Raw genomic sequence first — 19788 nt, 5'->3', positions numbered from 1 at the left:
GCAGGAGAGAAAGAGAGAGAAAAAACCTGCACAGTTACTGCCTTTTCTGTTTTTGAATTCATGTATCGCTGGACATCGGAGTACATCTGGGAAAATTAACAAACAGTGAAATTCATAACTAATCTTGGAGGAACTGTTGGGTGAAGTTCACAGCACAGAATCAGATAAGTTAATTGTTTTTTAAGTCTGCCCAAGAGAAAGGCTGCAGTAGTGGGTACAGTGGATTCTTTCTTGATTATATATTTTTGGAGTTAAGTCTCTTGATTAAACTTTAAATATAAGCCGTAGCTATTAATTTAACCTGGGGCAGTGTTTGTAGAGGAATAAGACGGTGTTATTTTCTGGGTCTGTAGATTGTGAAGGAGCAAAAATGGCCTTTGCAGTGATATGTACTTCTTGTCAGATGTGGGAGTTTAAAGAGAGTTTAAGGGTTACTGCAGATTTTTTTTGCCATAAATGCTGTTGGATGCGAATCTTATTAGATCGAGTGGATCGGTTGGAGAGACAGATAGAAGCGATGAGGAATTTGCAACAGCAACAGTATGTGATGGATGGCAGTTATAGGAAGGGGGGAAAAAGTCTCAGATACAGTCACATAGATGGGTTAACTCCAGGAAGGATAAGAGAGGTAGGCAGCTAGTGCAGGAGTCTTTTGTGGATATACCCATTTCAAACAGGTATGCTGTTTTGGAAAATGTAGGGGGCGATGGATTCTCAGGGGAACGTAGCACAAACAGTCAAATTTCTGGTGTTGAAAGTGACTCTAATGCAACGAGGGGTACGTCGGCTTCCATGAGATCAATTGTGTTAGGGGCTTCTGTCGTCAGAGGTACAGACAGATGTTTCTGTGGCCAGCAGAGAAAAAGCAGAATGGTGCGTTGTTTCCCTGGTGCCAGGATCAATGATGTCCCAGAAAGGGTGCAGAATGTTCTCACGGGGGAGAAGGGCCAGCAGGAGATCATTGTCCACATTGGAACCATCGACATAGAAAGGGAAAAGGTTGAGATTCTGAAGGGAGATTACAGAGAGTTAGGCAGAAATTTAAAAAGGAGGTCCTCAAGGGTAGTAATATCTGGATTACTCCCAGTGCAACAAGCTAGTGAGGGCAGGAATAGGAGGATAGAGCAGATGAATGCATGGCTGAGGAGCTGGTGTATGGGAGAAGGATTCACATTTTTGGAATCTCTTTTGGGGTAGAAGTGACCTGTACAGGAAGGACGGATTGCACCTAAATTGGAAGGGAACTAATATACTGGCAGGGATATTTGCTAGAACTGCTCGGGATGATTTAAACTAGTAAGTGGGGGGGTGGGACCCAGGAAGATAGTGAGGAAAGAGATCAATCTGAGACTGGTACAGTTGAGAACAGAAGTGAGTCAAAACAGTCAGGGCAGGCAGGGACAAGGTAGGACTAATAAATTAAACTGCATTTATTTCAATGCAAGGTGCCTAACAGGGAAGGCAGATGAACTCAGGGCATGCTTAGGAACATGGGACTGGGATATCATAGCAATTACAGAAACATGGCTCAGGGATGGGCAGGACTGGCAGCTTAATGTTCCAGGATACAAATGCTACAGGAAGGATAGAAAGGGAGGCAAGAGAGGAGGGGGAGTGGCATTTTTGACAAGGGATAGCATTACAGCTGTACTGAGGAAGGATATTCCCGGAAATACATTCAGGGAAGTTATTTGGGTGGAACTGAGAAATAAGAAAGGGATGATCATCTTATTGGGATTATATTATAGACCCCCCAATAGTCAGAGGGAAATTGAGAAACAAGCTTGTAAGGAGAGCTCGGCTATCTGTAAGAATAATAGGGTAGTTATGGTAGGGGATTTTAACTTTCCAAACATCGACTGAGATTACCATAGTGTTAAAGGTTTAGATGGAGAGGAATTTCTTAAGTGTGTACAAGACAATTTTCTGATTTAGTATGTGGATGTACCTACTAGAGAAGGTACAAACTTGACCTACTTTTGGGAAATAAGGCAGGGAAGGTGACTGAGGTGTCAGTGGGGGAGCACTTTGGGGCCAGCGACCACAATTCTATTCATTTTAAAATAGTGATGGAAAAGGATAGACCAGATCTAAAAAAGTTGAAGTTCTAAACTGGAGAAAGGACAAGTCTGACGGTATTAGGCAAGAACTTTCGAAAGCTGATTGGAGGCAGATGTTCGCAGGTAAAGGGACGGCTGGAAAATGGGAAGCCTTCAGAAATGAGATAACAATAATCCAGAGAAAGTATATTCCTGTCAGGGTGAAAGGGAAGGCTGGTAGGTATAGGGAATGCTGGATGAATAAAGAAATTGAGGGTTTGGTTAAGAAAAAGAAGAAAGCATATGTCAGGTATAGACAGGATAGATCGAGTGAATCCTTAAAAGAGTATAAAGGAAGTAGGAGTACACTTAAGAGGGAAATCAGAAGGGCAAAACAGGGACATGAGATAGCTTTGACAAATAGAATTAAGGAGAATCCAATGGGTATTTACAAATATATTAAGGACAAAAGGGTAACTGGGAGAGAATAGGGCCCCTCAAAGATCAGCAAGGCGGCCTTTGTGTGGAGCCACAGAAAATGGGGGAGATACTAAATGAATATTTTGCATCAGTATTTACTGTGGAAAAGGATATGGAAGATATAGACTGCAGGGAAATAGATGGTGACATCTTCCAAAATGTCCAGATTACAGAGGAGGAAGTGCTGGATGTCTTGAAACAGTTAAAGGTGGATAAATCCCCAGGACCTGATCAAGTGTACCCGAGAACTCTGTGGGAAGCTAGAGAAGTGATTGCTGGGCCTCTTACTCTTATTTGTATCATCGATAGTCACAGGTGAGGTGCCAGAAGACTGGAGGTTGGCAAACGTGGTGCCACTGTTTAAGAAGGGTGGTAAGGACAAGCCAGGGAACTATAGACCGGTGAGCTTGATGTCAGTGGTAGGCAACTGGAGGGAATCCTGAGGGACAGGATGTACATGCATGGGGAAAGGCAAGGACTGATTAGGGTTAGTCAACATGGCTCTGTGCATGGAAAATCATGTCTCACAAACTTGATTGAGTCTTTTGAAGAAGTAACAAAGAAGATTGATGAGGGCAGAGCAGTAGATGTGATCTATGTGGACTTCAGTAAGGCGTTCAACAAGGTTCTCTATGGGAGACTGATTAGCAAGGTTAGATCTCATAGAATACAGTGAGAACTAGCCATTTGGATACAGAACTGGCTCAAAGGTAGAAGACAGAGGGTGGTGGTGGGAGGTTTGTTTTTCAGACTGGAGGCCTGTGACCAGTGGAGTGCCACAAGGACTGGTGCTGTGTCCTCTACTTTTTGTCATTTACATAAATGATTTGGATGCGAGCATAAGTGGTACAGTTAGTAAGTTTGCAGATGACACCAAAATTGGAAGTCTAGTGGACAGCAAAGAGGGTTAACTCAGATTACAACAGGATCTGGACCAGATGGGCCAATGGGCTGAGAAGTGGCAGATGGAGTTTAATTCAGAAAAATGTGAGGTGCTGCATTTTGGGAAAGCAAATCTTAGCAGGACTTATACACTTAATGGTAAGGTCCTCGGAAGTGTTGCTGAATAAAGAGACCTTGGAGTGCAGGTTCATAGCTCCTTGAAAGTGGAGTCGCAGGTGGATAGGGTAGTGTAGAAGGTGTTTGGTATGCTTTGCCATATTGGTCAGAGTATTGAGTACAGGAGTTGGGAGGCCATGTTGCAGCTGTACAGGGCATTGGTTAGGCCACTGTTGGAAAATTGCGTGCAATTCTGGTCTCCTTCCTATCAGAAAAATGTTGTGAAACTTGAAAGTGTTCAGAAAAGATTTACAAGGATGTTGCCAGGGTTGGAGGATTTGAGCTACAGGGAGAGGCTGAACAGGCTGGGCAGTTTTCCCTGGAGCGTCGGAGGCTGAGGGGTGACCTTATAGAGGTTTACAAAATTATGAGGGGCATGGATAGGATAAATAGGCAAAGTCTTTTCCCTGGGGTCGGGGAGTCCAGAACTAGAGGGCAAAGGTTTAGGGTGAGAGGGGAAAGATATAAAAGAGACCCAAGGGGCAACTTTTTCATGCAGAGGGTGGTACGTGTATGGAATGAGCTGCCAGAGGATGTGGAGGAGGCTGGTACAATTGCCACATTTAAGAGGCATTTGGATGGGTATATGAATAGGAAGGGTTTGGAGGGATATGGGCCGGGTGCTGGCAGGTGGGACTAGATTGGGTTGGGATATCTGGTTGGCATGGACAGGTTGGACTGGAGGGTCTGTTTCCACGCTGTACATCTCTATGACTCTATGATTCTAAAGTCGCCTGTACACAATTAACAGTTCAATGCAGCAGAGAATGGGGTTTAAATCCCCTAAAGCAGCATTCACACTACTGAATCACATTAACACTCAGGAAAAAATCAAGAGGCATTACTTGTAGAAGCATGCTGTTCTGAGAAGATGGGTGGTTTCCAAAGATCCTGCAAAATGTAGTCTCAGAAAAGGAAGGTCACCATTGGTACATGAGCTTGCAGTCATCGAGGCAGTCCATGGAGAGGCTTTTGAAGAAGTCCCAAGGCTAAAACAATGCAAGTGCATAATCATAATCCCTCGTGCATCTTGAACAAGATTTGCTGACTCAGAGTACCACTAACATCTGAGAGGAGATTGCGCAGAAATCAACAAGATCTGTCTATTCACATTGCCACTGATGTGTTCTGCTGGGTGTTTGACTACTGTTGATCTGTTACTTATTTTTGCCTCATATTAAGTTTAGGATGTTAGAATACAATCCATAGCAATATTTTCATAGCCTAAGCCTACTTTTGTTAATAATCTTTGCACGTTTGTTGCAGTAACTGTTATTTATAACAAGAACAAAATGCTGCAGGTGCTAGAAATCTGAAACAAACAGTCCATGCTAGAGAAACTCAACAGGTCTGGCTGCATCTGTGAAGAAAGAAACAAAGTTAATATTTCAAGTCCAGTATGACTAAGTTTTAAACAAGTGTCATACCGGACTCAAAATGTTAACTCGGATTCTCCCTCTACAGACGCTGCTGTAGAATTTCTCCAGCATTCTGTGTGCTTATTAGTAATAAACTAGTTACTCTGTTGATGAGTGAAACCTGGCTGAATTGTTTCTAATGTTAAATCAGATTCAGTATAAAACCTAACCTTGAACATATTACCACTCTGACTAAATTTAATTTTTTTTTAAATGACCAATGAAAGACTGGGTCTAGAAAGGAACCAGCCTTGGTCATAACACAGTGTTCAAGTTGGGCATATATTTAAACTGTAGTATACAATTGAAAGCTCTGCAATGCTAACATCTTATAATAGTCTTGCTGTCCAATAACAACCATATGTTCATATATGTGTTTCGCCCTATTATAGGAAAGATGTGGATGCTTTGGAGAGGGTTCAGAGGAGATTTACCAGGATGCTGCCTGGAATGGAGGACTTATCTTACGAAGAGAGGTTGACTTGAGCTCGGACTTTTTTCATTGGAAAAAAGGAACAGAGGGACCTAATTGAGGTGTACAAGATAATGAGAGGCATAGATAGAGTTGATAGCCAGAGACTTTTTCTCAGGGCAGAAATTGTTAACACGAGGGGTCATAGTTTTATGTTTGGCGGAAAGTATAGAGGTGGATGTCAGAGGCAGTTTCTTTACGCAGAGAGTTGAGAGAGCATGGAATGCGTTGCCAGCAGCAGTTGTGGAAGCGAGGTCATTGGGGATATTTAAGAGACTGTTGGACATGCATATGGTCACAGAAATTTGAGGGTTCGTACATTACGTTTACCTTACATGACGATCAATGGTCAGCACAACTTCGTGGGCTGAAGGGGCTGTTCTGTGCTGTACTGTTCTATGTTCTATGACTTTCATAACCTTGGGACATGCCAAGGTGCTTAAGCTTGAAATAAACTCACTGTTCTCAGGTAGAATAATGTTGCAACAAATTTGATTACATCAATGAACAGCATGAGATAAATGGCATGTTAATAATTTCTGCTAATTTTTGTGGAGGGATTTTTTTTCTGGAACACTAGAAAACCTCCCCCGCTCTTCCATGAAAAGTGCCACTGAATCTGGCATGTTAGCCTCAGAGCGCAAACTGGGTGTCAATTTAATCCTTATCCAAATGGCAACAACTTTGTTCGTGCAGTGCGAGTGTACCAGCCCAGATTATATTGCGTGTCTTCTGTCACTGTAGCCTGCAAGTCCAATGCCTCACTAGCTCCCGAAGCCCTGAACAAGCCAGTACAGCACTGAACTGATTTTACCCTCTCACTAACACATTTACAAGCAGTAATATCTCTGTGGTATCTGACAAAGAGTACACTGGTGAGGAGCATCAAGTACTGTAGCCAGAAGCCGACAGAGAAACAGATGGTCAGAGGATCACATGCTGCCTTTTCATCCCCCTTAACCCTTTGAAAATGTAGTCGCATTATTGTATTGGAATACTGCGAGATCACTGTTTCATTCTGAGTTAGTGAATCTGTCCTTTGGTCATTTATCAGTTTAAACACACTGTTAGCACAGCTTTCTGAGATTTCCGAAGTTGCCTTCCAGTTGGAAACTTGCATGGAATAGTGACATTACAATGGGACTGGTAAAAGCCTCAAGCTTTACAGATGTGTTTAAGGCCTTCGTGCACATTCTTGGTACAAAGTCATTGTTGCAACTGCTCCATTAACTGAAAAACTCAAATCAAACTTTTCCAGCCAGTTGGCTTTGCGATAACAATCGCTCAGAGCAGATTAAAACTATTAACTACTTTCTATGGACTTAATTTCATCTGTTTGATGATTGCCAACTGTCACTATTTTTGTCAGCAGTAAATGTGCACCAGCTTCCTCCCAGTCAGTATTCTGATCTCACTCACTGGCATTTGCAGCTTCTTAGAAAAGAACACAAGAACATAGAGCCTGCTCCACCATTTGATATCATCATGATGGATTTCATATCTTGGCCTCAACTCCAATTTCCCCCCCACTCTCAATAGCCCTCCAACCCATTACAAATCTCCTTAAATTTATTCAATATTCCAGCATCCACCACACTCTCGGGTTGTGAATTCCACAGATTTACAACCATTTGAAAGAAGTAATTTCTCCTCATCTGCTTTAAATATGGTATCTGTTTTATCCTGAAACTATGACCTCCCATTCTAGATTGCCCCACACGAGGAAACATCCTTTCTACATCTACTTTATCAATCCCTTTATTTTCTTATATACTTCAATTAGATCTCCCCTCATCCTTCTGAGCTCCAAGTAAGGTACAGGTCTAATTACTCAATTTCACTTCTATGCTATACCCGCATACCAGTTTTCTGTTTTCTCACAACAACAGTCAGATTCCACTGCACTGAGACATGCTGAAGTTTCTCTCCATCTAGATACTAAGTTTCCTTTCTATTCCTCTAAACAAGATGGATAACCCCACACTTCATAACAAGAGGAATTGAGTATAGAAGCAAAGAGGTGCTTCTGCAGCTGTACAGGGCCCTGGTGAGACCACACCTGGAGTACTGTGTGCAGCTCTGGTCTCCAAATTTGAGAAAAGACATTCTGGCTATTGAGGGAGTGCAGCGTAGGTTCACGAGGTCAATTCCTGGAATGGCAGGATTACCTTACACTGAAAGACTGAAGCGGCTGGGCTTGTATACCCTTGAGTTTCGAAGATTGAGAGGGGATCTGATTGAGACGTATAAGATTATGAAAGGATTGGACACTCTGGCAGTAGGAAACATATTTCCACTGATGGGTGAGTGCCGAACCAGAGGACACAGCTTAAAAATACGGGGTAGACCATTTAGGACAGAGCTCAGGAGAAACTTCTTCACCCAGAGAGTGGTGGCTGTGTGGAATGCTCTGCCACAGGGGGCAGTGGAGGCCCAATCTCTGGATTCATTTAAGAAGGAGTTAGATAGAGCTCTCAAAGATAGTGGAATCAAGGGTTATGGAGATAAGGCAGGAACAGGATACTGATTAGGAATGATCAGCCATGATTATATTGAATGGCGGTGCAGGCTCGAAGGCCTAATGGCCTACTCCTGTACCTATTGTCTATTGTCTTATCCACATTAAATTTCATCTACCAAATTTTGGCCCATTGACCTAATCTCTCTGTATTCATTATAAATTTGTGGACGGCACGGTGGCACAGTGGTTAGCACTGCTGCCTCACAGCGCCAGAGACCCGGGTTCAGTTCCCGCCTCAGGCGACTGACTGTGTGGAGTTTGCACATTCTCCCCGTGTCTGCGTGGGTTTCCTCCGGGTGCTCCGGTTTCCTCCCACAATCCAAAAATGTGCAGGTTAGGTGAATTGGCCATGCTAAATTGCCCGTAGTGTTAGATGCAGGGGTAAACGTAGGGGTATGGGTATGGGTGGGTGCGCTTCGGCGGGTCGGTGTGGACTGGTTGGGCCGAAGGGCCTGTTTCCACACTGTAAGTAATCTAATCTAATCTAAAATTTCTTAACTGCAACTTACTTTCCCACCTATTTTGTGTCATCTGCAAATTTAGCTACAGTAGTACTTTCTATCCCCACATCCAAGTCATTAATATGGATTGTAAACAGTTGGGAAGCAAACACCAAAGCCTGTGCTACCCCACCAATTACATCTTTCCAGAAAAAGACCTGTTAATCCTGATTCTCTGCTTTCTTTTGGTTGTTCAGTTCTCTACACAAACAAATAAATTACCCCAATCCTACGCAGTCATAATTTGTGTGTTAACGTTTTGTGTAGCATGTTATCATATACCTTCTGGAAGGTTTGATACCCTACATTTACAGGATCCCCATTATCCACATTGTTTGTTATAATGGTAGGACAGATATCAAACGACGAGGCAGAATACAGGAAGGAGGTAAAGGGCTTGGTGACGTGGTGCAATAACAACCTCTCTCTCAACATTGGCGAAACTAAAGAACTGATCACTGACTTCAAAAAGAAAGGAGGAGCCCCCATCTATGTCACTGGAGCTGAGATGGAGACGGTTGGGAACACCAAGTTCCGACGAATGATGATAACCAACAACCTGACCCACAAAATGTGTCAGCCAAGAAGGCATAACATGCCTCTTGTTCCTCAGGCAGCTCAAGAAATTTGGCATGTCCAGAAGGACCCTCACCAATTTTTATAGATGCACCGTTGACAGCATACTGGTATGGCAACTACTCTGCCCAGGAACATAAGGAACTACAGGAGATTTTGTGCACAGCCCAGACCTTCACGGAAGCCAACCTTCCATCCATAGACTCCATTTACACGGCTCACTGCCACCGAAAGGCTGCCAACATCAAAGACCCATCCCACCCTGGCAATGCCCTCTACAACCTCTTTCATTAGGCAGAAGATACAGAATCTTGAACATACACACACGAACAGCTTATTCGCTACTGTTATTAGACTGATGAATGGACTTTCTAACTTCAAATATTACCGATCTTGTTAATGTTGATCTTGCCTAGCACATGACCTGTGCAAAGTAACCTGTATGCCTCGATCCAATTTTTTTCATTCTACGATCTCTACGCCCTTGCTTACTATGATCTGCCTGTACTGCTTGTAAACAAAGCTTTTGACTGTACTTAGGTATACATGACAATAAATCAAATCAAATCTTCAAAGAACTTGAGCAAATTTGTCAAACTATTACTTAGCTTTCACAAAACCATGTTGATTCTGATGGATTTTATTTTGACTTCCCAAACATCCTGTTATTACTTCCTCAATGATGGATGCTAACAATTTCCCAACAATGTTAAGCTAACTGGTCTGTAGTGTCCTGCTTCCAACCTCCCTCCCTTTTTGAATAAGGGTGTTACATAGCATTTTTCCAGCATTCAGGGAATTTTGAAATATTATAATCAATGGATCCACTATCTCTGCTGCCATTTCCTTTAAGATCCTAGGATGTAGGCCATCAGGCCCTGGGGGTTTGTCTGCCTTTAATCTCAATAGTTTGTTCAGTACTTCTTCCCAAGTGATGATGATTCTTCCAAGTTCCTCCCTTTCTATAACCTTTGCATTTCCTGTTACTACTGTGAACGTATTAGTATTCTCCACTGAAACAGAAACAAAATATTAATTTAGTGACTCCGCCATTTCTAGTACCCATGATTAACTCTTCAGTCTCATCCTCCATGGGACCTACATTCACTTTTGCAACTGCCTTCTGTTCTATATACGTATTGAAACTACTGCTATCAATTTTTATGTTTTGCACTAGTTTGCTTTCATAATTAACTTTTCCTCTTTTTAAATGACATTTTTATTAACTACTTATTGATGTTTAAACGTTTTCCAATCTTCTAGCCGGTCATTCATCCTTACAACATGGCATGCCTTAGCTTTTGTCTTTATATTAAAACTAAATTCCTTGCTCAGCCATGGACATTTTCTCCCCCCTTACAATCTGTCTTCCTTTTTTGAATATATTTTAGTTGGGAGAACTTGAGTATCTCCTTAAACATCCTCATTAACTGTCCTACCTTTTAGTCTTCCTACTCAATACATTAGGGTCAGATCTGTCCTCATGGCTTATGCAATTATTTTTGTTTAACCGCAGATTATTGTTGAGGCACACCAGTTTCTCGCTTGAAATTCTATCATACAATGATCATTCTTCCCTAGAGGACCCTTTACTACAAGATTAATTAATCCCACCATGTTTCCTAGCTTCAGGTGCACAACTGAGTGGGTTTACAGAGACAAGGTACAGATCTCAAATTGTTCAGGTTTCAACCTGATAACATGAGGTCAGTTTGACTCCTCCCTTCCCAATTCGCAACATAACTGAAAATTAGGGCTTCATACGTGCTTGCCAATTTTTTGCACCTCCCTCATAAATTATAATGCCACAATGATTATAAAAATCACCTGTGAACCTGTAATGGCAAAATTACATCTTCCTATCAGATTAATGATACCAGTCTAATAATCAATCAAGACGGATAAAGTCTGTGACTTAGTTTAATTAAAACAGCAAAACACAGAAGTTAAAAACTGGCAGAGCAACTAGTTTCTACGTGTGCAGCTTGTAACCACAGCCAGATTGACTGGTAGATTAACTTGCATATTGTACACCCTTAGCACATAGTGTCCTTCAAGGTGAAGTTTCCTAAAGACAAGTACACACACAACTCTCAACAGTAGAAGTGGTGACAGGAAGGTTTAAAGTATAGCACTGAGAATTTTGTACAGATGTTGCCAATCTAAATTCGATAACAATGCAAATGTAAAAACAAAAAAAAACACTTTAAAGTGGGATCTGAATTATTTCTTCATGGCCTGGTGCAATTATTGCAAATTTTAATCACACTTCCTTAGCCCATTTTTTCAAAGATTAAACTCAGCAGTAACTAGCAATAAATGAACTATAGCCTATAGCATCTTCCTTATTAATAATTTTTCATGCAAATTAGAAAATCTGCTTTTTTTAAGCTCGCGGTCATTTAGTGAGAACGTACTTTCTCCTGCTGCTCCACAGTGAGTTTGTGATTCGCTTTTTTCCACCTCCTGGCATCCAGCTCTACTAATTTCTTTTTTTTGATCTCTTCCTCTGCTACCTGCTGAAGTCGGTGGTTCTCATTTCTGACTGCAGAAATTTCTTGCTGAAGGTTTTGCGTGTCTAGATGCTCCTTTTCAGACTGTACTCGAAGGAGTTCAATCTCATCAACCAGCTGGCTATAATTTCTGTTTATCTGTTCTCTTTCCACAATTCTTGCTTCCTCTCGACTGTTGTACTCATCCTTGCAAAAAAGGAAAATAGTTTTTGTTCATACATTTGATTTTAAAAACACCAGAGAAATCTTTTGAAAATCTAACTGCAGTTACGTTTGAAAGATTGTACAGGAACATAGGAACAAGAGTAGGCTATTCAGTCCTTGAGATTGTTGCACCATTCAATAGGACCATGACTGTTTTGTGGCCTGACTCCATATACCTGCGCTTAACAAAAATGTATCCAACTCAAGATTTTAAAACAACTGAACCTGCATCCACTGCTGTTTGTGGAAGAGAGTTCCAAACACCTAACACCCTTTGTATAAGACAGATTGAACAACCTAACAAAACCCATACTTCACAGATACCAGTTAAAAAGAAAACTAACATTGATCGATAGAATTAGAAATAATAATTAATCAATGTTACTTGCCGTTCACATTAATATAGAACTTTTTACTTAAATTTATTGTGGCTGCCACTACACACTGAGGGACCAAACTGTGCTTACTGTATGCCACAGAAACTTAGCTATACATAACTGTTATTAAACTCGCATCTTCTATAAACTGTTTTGAATTAACCAGGATCCATCCTGAATAGAAAGTGAAACTCATGGAATAGTTAAATATCATTTTTGAGGTCTTCATATAATTTGGACTAGGTCATATTAATTTAATGTAAGCTGCATGACTAAATATATACTGCATTGGTCTGTATCTTTGTAACTGCAGGAAGAGGAAATTAAGGAAAACCAAGTTCAAATTCTTTTCTCAGGAGTTGAAGTGGATTGGATGGAGAACACTTTGTGCATGATCCACTGAACAACTGAACTTGATTGCTAATGTGTGACCTTTCTCATGGTACATCATCAAATCACTTTTTCCATAGCACCTCACATATGAATTTAAATTTCCAAGGCTTCGCCAAAGGGATTTTCAAACAAAACCTGATAATGATTCATCTAGAGATATCAGGAAATGGAACCAAAAGTTTGGTCAAGAGTCGGTTTTAGAATGTGAATTCCTCCACTGTGGAAACAGGCCCTTCAGCCTAACAAGTCCACACTGGCCGTCCAAAGACTAACCCACCCAGATCCATTATATTTACCTCTGACTAATGCACCCAATCTACACATCCTTGAACACTGTGGGCAATTTAGCATAGCCAATCCACCTAACCTGCACAGGTTTGGATTTAAGGAGAGTCTAATGGGACGTTTAGAAAGGGAACTCCAAAATTTACAGCCTTATGCCTAGGCTGTTGAATGTACAGCCAACAATGGTGGAGTGATGAAAATTACAGGCTGCAGGAAAAGCTAGAAAATAAGAGCTCAGAGGGTCGTGTGGCTGGAGGAAGTTACAGAGATTGGGACAGGCTGAAAGAACTTAAACAAAGAAACTTATAATCAAAGGAAATTTCCAAACTGGGAGTCAACATAGATCAGTATGTTGATATATTTACCTCTGACTAATGCACCCAATCTACACATCCTTGAACACTGTGGGCAATTTAGCATAGCCAATCCACCTAACCTGCACAGGTTTGGATTTAAGGAGAGTCTAATGGGACGTTTAGAAAGGGAACTCCAAAATTTACAGCCTTATGCCTAGGCTGTTGAATGTACAGCCAACAATGGTGGAGTGATGAAAATTACAGGCTGCAGGAAAAGCTAGAAAATAAGAGCTCAGAGGGTCGTGTGGCTGGAGGAAGTTACAGAGATTGGGACAGGCTGAAAGAACTTAAACAAAGAAACTTATAATCAAAGGAAATTTCCAAACTGGGAGTCAACATAGATCAGTATGCACAGAGGTAAACAGAATTTGCTGTAAATTAGGACACAGACAGAGATTTAGAGATGAGCTCAAATTTACTGAGGGTGTTACACAGGAGACTGTCCAGGAGAGCATTAGAATAGTCAAACTGGGTGGTAACAAAGCCCTAGATGAGGGTTTCAACTGATGTCTTGAGGCCAGGGTGCACATGATGAAAGTAGATAGCTTTGGTGATGGTAAGATTATAGGGTTGAAAGCAAAGCTGAAGGATCGAGTAGCACTTCAATGTTGCAAACAATTTAATCCAGAATAAATGTATAGAATAGAATTTACACCCTTCTGTAAATTGGAGTTCTGTGTCCCAGTTTGCAGCAAATCCTGCACATCTGTGTTTCAACTACTGGTCATGTTCTATGTTCGATTTGATACACATTCAGCTAAAAGCAGTCATTGCACTTTTGCTCCAAATTCTGGATGACATGGTAATAGTGTCCACTGGAAAATTAATATGTTGTGATTCCAATTAATTTGTTCTAACTTCTAATAACTGCCTCGGAGGAGAATTGATGAGTTAATGCTGGTAGCTGATTACCTAGTTGCCTTCTTGTCTGTGGGCCCAAAGCCAAAAAATTAAAAGGACCGTTTCCCAACAGGATGTGTAAGGTGTGCACCACCACTAGACTCTACAGCAGATCTGCTGCTGTGAGACCAAGGACCAATCTCACCTCATCAGTATTTCAAGTCCTTGCCATATGTACCAGGAGAACACAATTCACAATAGTGGACTATTGTCTGTTGTTAAAGATTATACTTAAAAACGTATCAGCATTTTGGACCTCACAATGGCTTCCAGAAGAAATGCTGGATGAGTTCTGAAGAGACATACTGGACTCGAAACACTAACTTGGTTTCTCTCTCCACAGATGCTGCTTGACCAGCTGGGTTTCTCCAGTATTTCTGTGTTAATCATTGAGTAGAAGGTCCTGTACTGAGGAACAGTCCTATGGCACATATCTTATAAATCCTCAAGAGTTTAGTGGCATTACTCCCATTTCTTAGTCCCAGAATTGACTCACATTGACAATATCTACTTGTATGTTGCTATAATCTAGGTGATGTAATACTTCTCTACTGACATAGAAACTGGACAGCCTGTCTTTCAGACAAGCACTCATTATGCTTCTCCATTTCTTTAGTAAGTAGACTGTCCATAGATCAGTGAGGTAAAACCCAGTGAAGATGGTGTGGTGTAGAAGCATGCAGAGCATAAGAGGTACAGTTAGTAAGTTTGCAGATGACACCAAAATTGGAAGTGTAGTGGACAGCAAAGAGGGTTACCTCAGATTACAACAGGATCTGGACCAGATGGGCCAATGGGCTGAGAAGTGGCAGATGGAGTTTAATTCAGATAAATGCGAGGTGCTGCATTTTGGGAAAGCAAATCTTAGCAGGACTTATACACTTAATGGTAAGGTCCTAGGGAGTGTTGCTGAACAAAGAGACCTTGGAGTGCAAGTTCATAGTCCCTTGAAAGTGGAGTCGCAGGTAGATAGGATAGTGAAGGCGGCGTTTGGTATACTTTCCTTTATTGGTCAGAGTATTGAGTACAGGAGTTGGGAGGTCATGTTGCGGCTCTACAGGACATTGGTTAGGCCACTGTTGGAATATTGCATGCAATTCTGGTCTCCTTCCTATCGGAAAGATGTTGTGAAACTTGAAAGGGTTCAGAAAAGATTTACAAGGATGTTGCCAGGATTGGAGGATCTGAGCTACAGGGAGAGGCAAACAGGCTGGGGCTGTTTTCCCTGGAGTGTCGGAGGCTGAGGGGTGACCGTATAGAGGTTTACAAAGTTATGAGGGGCATGGATAGGATAAATAGACAAAGTCTTTTCCCTGGGATCAGGGAGTCCAGAACTAGAGGGCATAGGTTTAGGGTGAGAGGGGAAAGATATAAAAAGAGACCCAAGGGGCAACTTTTTCATGCAGAGGGTGGTACGTGTATGGAATGAGCTGCCAGAGGATGTGGTGGAGGCTGGTAAATTGCAACATTTAAGAGGCATTTGAATGGGTATATGAATAGAAAGGGTTTGGAGGGATATGGGCCGGGTGCTGGCAGGTGGGACTAGATTGGGTTGGGATATCTGGTTGGCATGGACGGGTTGGACCAAAGGGTCTGTTTCCATGCTGTACATCTCTGTGACTCTATGAGTTAAGATGGTCCTCAGAAATGGAATTATGGGGTTGAGGGAGTGATCAGAGTTGGAGTGAGGGTGTATAAGGGGTCTGCAGGATAGATCTGGAAAGAGAATAATTCCTCAGGAGGAAAATCTTCCTGATCAGATGGGAACAATCGGGAGCTTCGAAGTTCAGGAATCTTGGGACAGGGAATGGCAACAATCAAGATGATGGCAATGACGCTGATAACAATGTCTTTCAGATGTTCTTATGTTAACAATATTTAGGAGTGGTTTCCTCATGACAATGCAAGTTCGGAAGAGGTGCCTTAATCAGTGTTAGGTTTTGCCTCAATTTCATTTTGAAAGGTGAGTCACTGTTTCAAGTGTTGGTGAAGGATGCCTTTAACATGACCTCATCCAATATGGTAAGAATCACATTTCAAGTGGGAGACGTGTAAGAATATTCTGCATGCCATTTAAGAGCCTTACAAACACAGTGCAAACCAAGTAAGCCTGTATACATTCAGGCATGGGCCTCAAACTTTTGATCTGTTTGACTCCCCACTTCCAACCCAGATCAAATTAAAAGTTATTCACTTACGTTTACAGGAGTTTTCTGACTGAACTTCAAGCAGGAGCATTCCCAGCTCAGTCCAGTTATCCACATTTGCAGCGCTATAATGGATCAGTGAAAACATGCTCTCTTTTTACAGCAGTGACCAAAGTATCCATAGTTTATTGGTAACAAAACCATCTCTCATTAGCTGCCAAAATGTGTAAAGTAAGTAAGGTGGGTAGAAAGGAAGGTATAAACTAATTGAGGAATGAAGATTCCATGGGTGGTGTGGGTTAGGGTGCCAGGTTAGCTACGGCACGAGGTATGGTAACGTTTGGTAGGGGAGTAGAATGCCTGGTGTGTGAAGGGTTAGGTGCCAGGTGGATGGCGGTAAAGTGCCAGGTTGGTGTAGGGATATGGTGCTCGGTTGTGAGGGTGCCAGGTGTGTGGGTGAGGCCTTAGGATAGGCTGGAATAGGGTCATGAGAAATCAGAGATGGGAGGCGATAGGTGGGTCAGGTCAGTTTGGGATTGGGAAGGTACAAGATTATGGCAGATCAAGGCAGGGGACAGGCATTCAAGTCTTTTGGCGTCTATGGTGGCAGGGGGAGATGCAAAGTGTGGAAATCGGGGATGGGGTAGGGGTAGTATGAATGCAAAGGTTGTCTGGTATCCATGGATGATATGGACACTGGGGTGGAGAGGTCAGTTTTATAACTGGTTGGCTATAATTCACCTAACACTTTTTGGCTAACTACACAGCTACATTAGCCAGAGTTGCTCAAATCTCTGACTTTAACTTAGGATTTGGGACACTTTCAGACACACATAATAAATATCATTGGAAGTTTAAACTTCCCAGGCAAATTTCCATGTAGTCAGCTGTATCAGAACTTACAGAAAGTGAGGACCGCAGATGCTGGAGATCAAAGCTGAAAAATGTGTTCCTGTAAAAGCGCAGCAGGTCAGGCAGCATCCAAGGAGCAGGAGAATCGACGTTTCGGGCATAAGCCCTTCTTCAGGAATCCTGAAGCCCTTCCTGAAGAAGGGCTTCTGCCCGAAACTTCGATTCTCCTGTATCAGAACTTCCCAACACTCCACTCCAATCTATACTTTGGTGACAAGTGCTTCCTATCAATAGATCTGATCCCCAATAGTTTCACATTTTAAAAAATAATCCTCAAATTATACTCTGGTTATTTTGAAACTTTCAATACCAATCAGTAATGAAACAGTTCTGCAAAATAGCCAATGTTAAGCGTGTATATCTTCTATATGTTGCTCGTCAGTGAGACAATCTTTCACATAAACTAAACTGCGAAGTGCTCAGGATCAAACAATCTCCAGATGACATTTGTCCATATACAGATCTATGCACACTTCAAGTGATTATCTAACTCCTAAAATCTGCACAAATTTAGAATGTTGGTAAAATATATTACTACAGTTCTTTCAAGGACCACCACATTACTTTCCACTAATAACATACTAGCTCGAGAAGCTTTCTGTTATCAACTGAATAGTTGTTACTTTGTAGTTTTTAATAGTATATCTTATGGCATCAATATTATTAAGTTTCAGCCACATAACTGTGCTGGCAAGCAGCATTTGCATGAAGAGCTTTGGGCACCATCCAACTCATTTTTGCACATTAATACCTAACTAGTATTACTAATGCTAACCAACTACAAGCAGAAATGAAGCACAACTCTGGTGGCTAATGATAAGAGTTTCTGATCAGAGGTAAGGTTATTCTGTTAACATAAAATCATTGAATCCCTACCGTGTGGAATCAGGTCATTTGGCACATTGGGTCCACACCGACCCTCTAAAGAGCATACCATCAGACCCCAATCCCACTAATGCCCCTAAACTCCCATCCCACATTCTGTCCTTGTTACCCTGCATTTCCAGTGGCTAATCCACCTATTCTGCACGACCCTAGAACACTATGGGCAATTTAGCATGACCAATCCACAAACTGCACATCTTTGGACTGTGCGAGGAAACCTGAGCACCCAAAGGCAACCCACATAGACACATGGAGAATGTGCAAACACCAGACAGACATTGCCCAAGACTGGAATTGAATCCAAATCCCTGGCACTGTGAGGTAGCATATTCTGATTGCATGATTATACATACTTTTCAAATGGAATACTAAGAAAAATTCATAAACTTAAGCTCATATGATTTAAATCTTACTTTTAAGGACTGGACTTGTTGTTCCAATTTATCTTTTTCCATTTTGATCTCAGTTAAATCCATAAGCGCGGCCTCCATCTTTTTCTCCAGTTTGTCTATTACAGTCAGCATATGTTCATTTTCTTCTGATGTACTATTTAGATTTGTCTGAAGATCAACACACTGTTTTTCTAAGTTTTTGTTCTCACAAACCACACATCGGTGATGTTCCTGCATTTGACTGTAATCAGCATTCAGCTTTCCAATTTGTAAGTGAAGATTCTGGTTGGCAGCCTCCAGTTCCATAAGCTGACACTGAATTTTCTGCAATCGACTTTTAACTGTCTCCGCAGTATCTTCAATTACATTCTTTGCTAGCATGATCTTCTGATTATACTCTTGCATCTCTTTTGTGGCATTTTCCAAGTTCTTCAAGCTAATAGTCAGCTGTACTTTTTGCAATGCACTTGTGCCCACCAGTTCTAGTTCAGAACAGTCATATGTGGGACTTGTGGCCTGGTCCCGAAGAACCCCATTTTGTTTCTCGGAGTTCTCTCTTCGATCTGGTACTCTCTCACCCAGACACATGCTCCCTTGTGGTTTTACATTCTCCACAAAGTCATGAAGGCAACTTACGTCATTTGCTGAGTGGTGTATTTCAGCACATCCACTGGTTCCTTCACGCTGTGCATTCTCCACAGCAGCTTTTAACAGATTACTTTGCTGCTGAACATTCTGATCATCTTCATAAACACTAGCCACGGATGATTCCTCCCCAGGTAAAACAAGGAGGCTCTCAGTGTCAACTTCACTAATTTCATCATCCTGGAAACTTCCTACCTTTTACAAACCAAACAAAAAAAATTTAAGAGAAGTTTACTCTGCCTTTTGTTTTTAATAAACTAACATTTTTCTTTTATAACTCTTCATGAATTCTATTACCATCATGATTTCTGATAGAACATTCTCCCTTTCACGTTGATTTTAAATTCATACCCTGTGCGCACTGAATTACCTTCCACTCGAAAGATAATTCTCCCTTTTTGATCTTGTCAAAGATCTTTATAATTGTGAATACTTCTATCCAATATCTTTGTCCTTTATGTTCTAACACAGGCACACTTTCCTTCATCACTCTCAAAGGAGTGTCTTAATGTCTTCGATACCTCCAAGATCAATAGAACTTATTTAAAGTAAAATACCAAGAATATAACAATATTTAAATTGCCGTCTAACCAACAAATCATTCAGTTTTAACAAACTGGTGCTACCCTTTTGCTTTGAAACTCAACATGTCTGTTCATAATATGATTAGATTAGATTAGATTAGATTAGATTAGATTAGATTAGATTCTCTAC

The 19788-nt window shown here is 41.4% G+C and overlaps 1 protein-coding gene across 6 annotated transcripts in view; it reads right to left on the bottom strand.

Moving 5' to 3' along the window:
* The window catches only part of LOC122549185 (cancer-associated gene 1 protein homolog), a 129802-nt gene that overhangs the window by 78502 nt on the left and 31512 nt on the right, over positions 1 to 19788 (bottom strand). For 5 of the 6 annotated variants that reach the window (XM_087985831.1, XM_087985832.1, XM_087985834.1 and 2 more), the window contains 2 exons: positions 18451 to 19269; positions 11483 to 11764 (listed from right to left, as the gene is read on the bottom strand). In XM_087985831.1, the coding sequence (XP_087841957.1) occupies positions 11483 to 11764; positions 18451 to 19269 (1101 nt within the window). The remainder of the gene's footprint in view (positions 1 to 11482; positions 11765 to 18450; positions 19270 to 19788) is intronic. The other variant, XM_087985836.1, reaches the window with a different exon arrangement.

This window comes from Chiloscyllium plagiosum, unplaced genomic scaffold (genome assembly GCF_037043375.1).
Source record: "Chiloscyllium plagiosum isolate Xiang-an unplaced genomic scaffold, Cpla_swu_hap1 HiC_scaffold_4, whole genome shotgun sequence".
In the NCBI taxonomy this organism is placed as follows: Eukaryota; Metazoa; Chordata; class Chondrichthyes; order Orectolobiformes; family Hemiscylliidae; genus Chiloscyllium; species Chiloscyllium plagiosum.
Note: the sequence above shows the minus strand (reverse complement) of the source record. Positions and strands in the feature narration are given on the sequence as shown.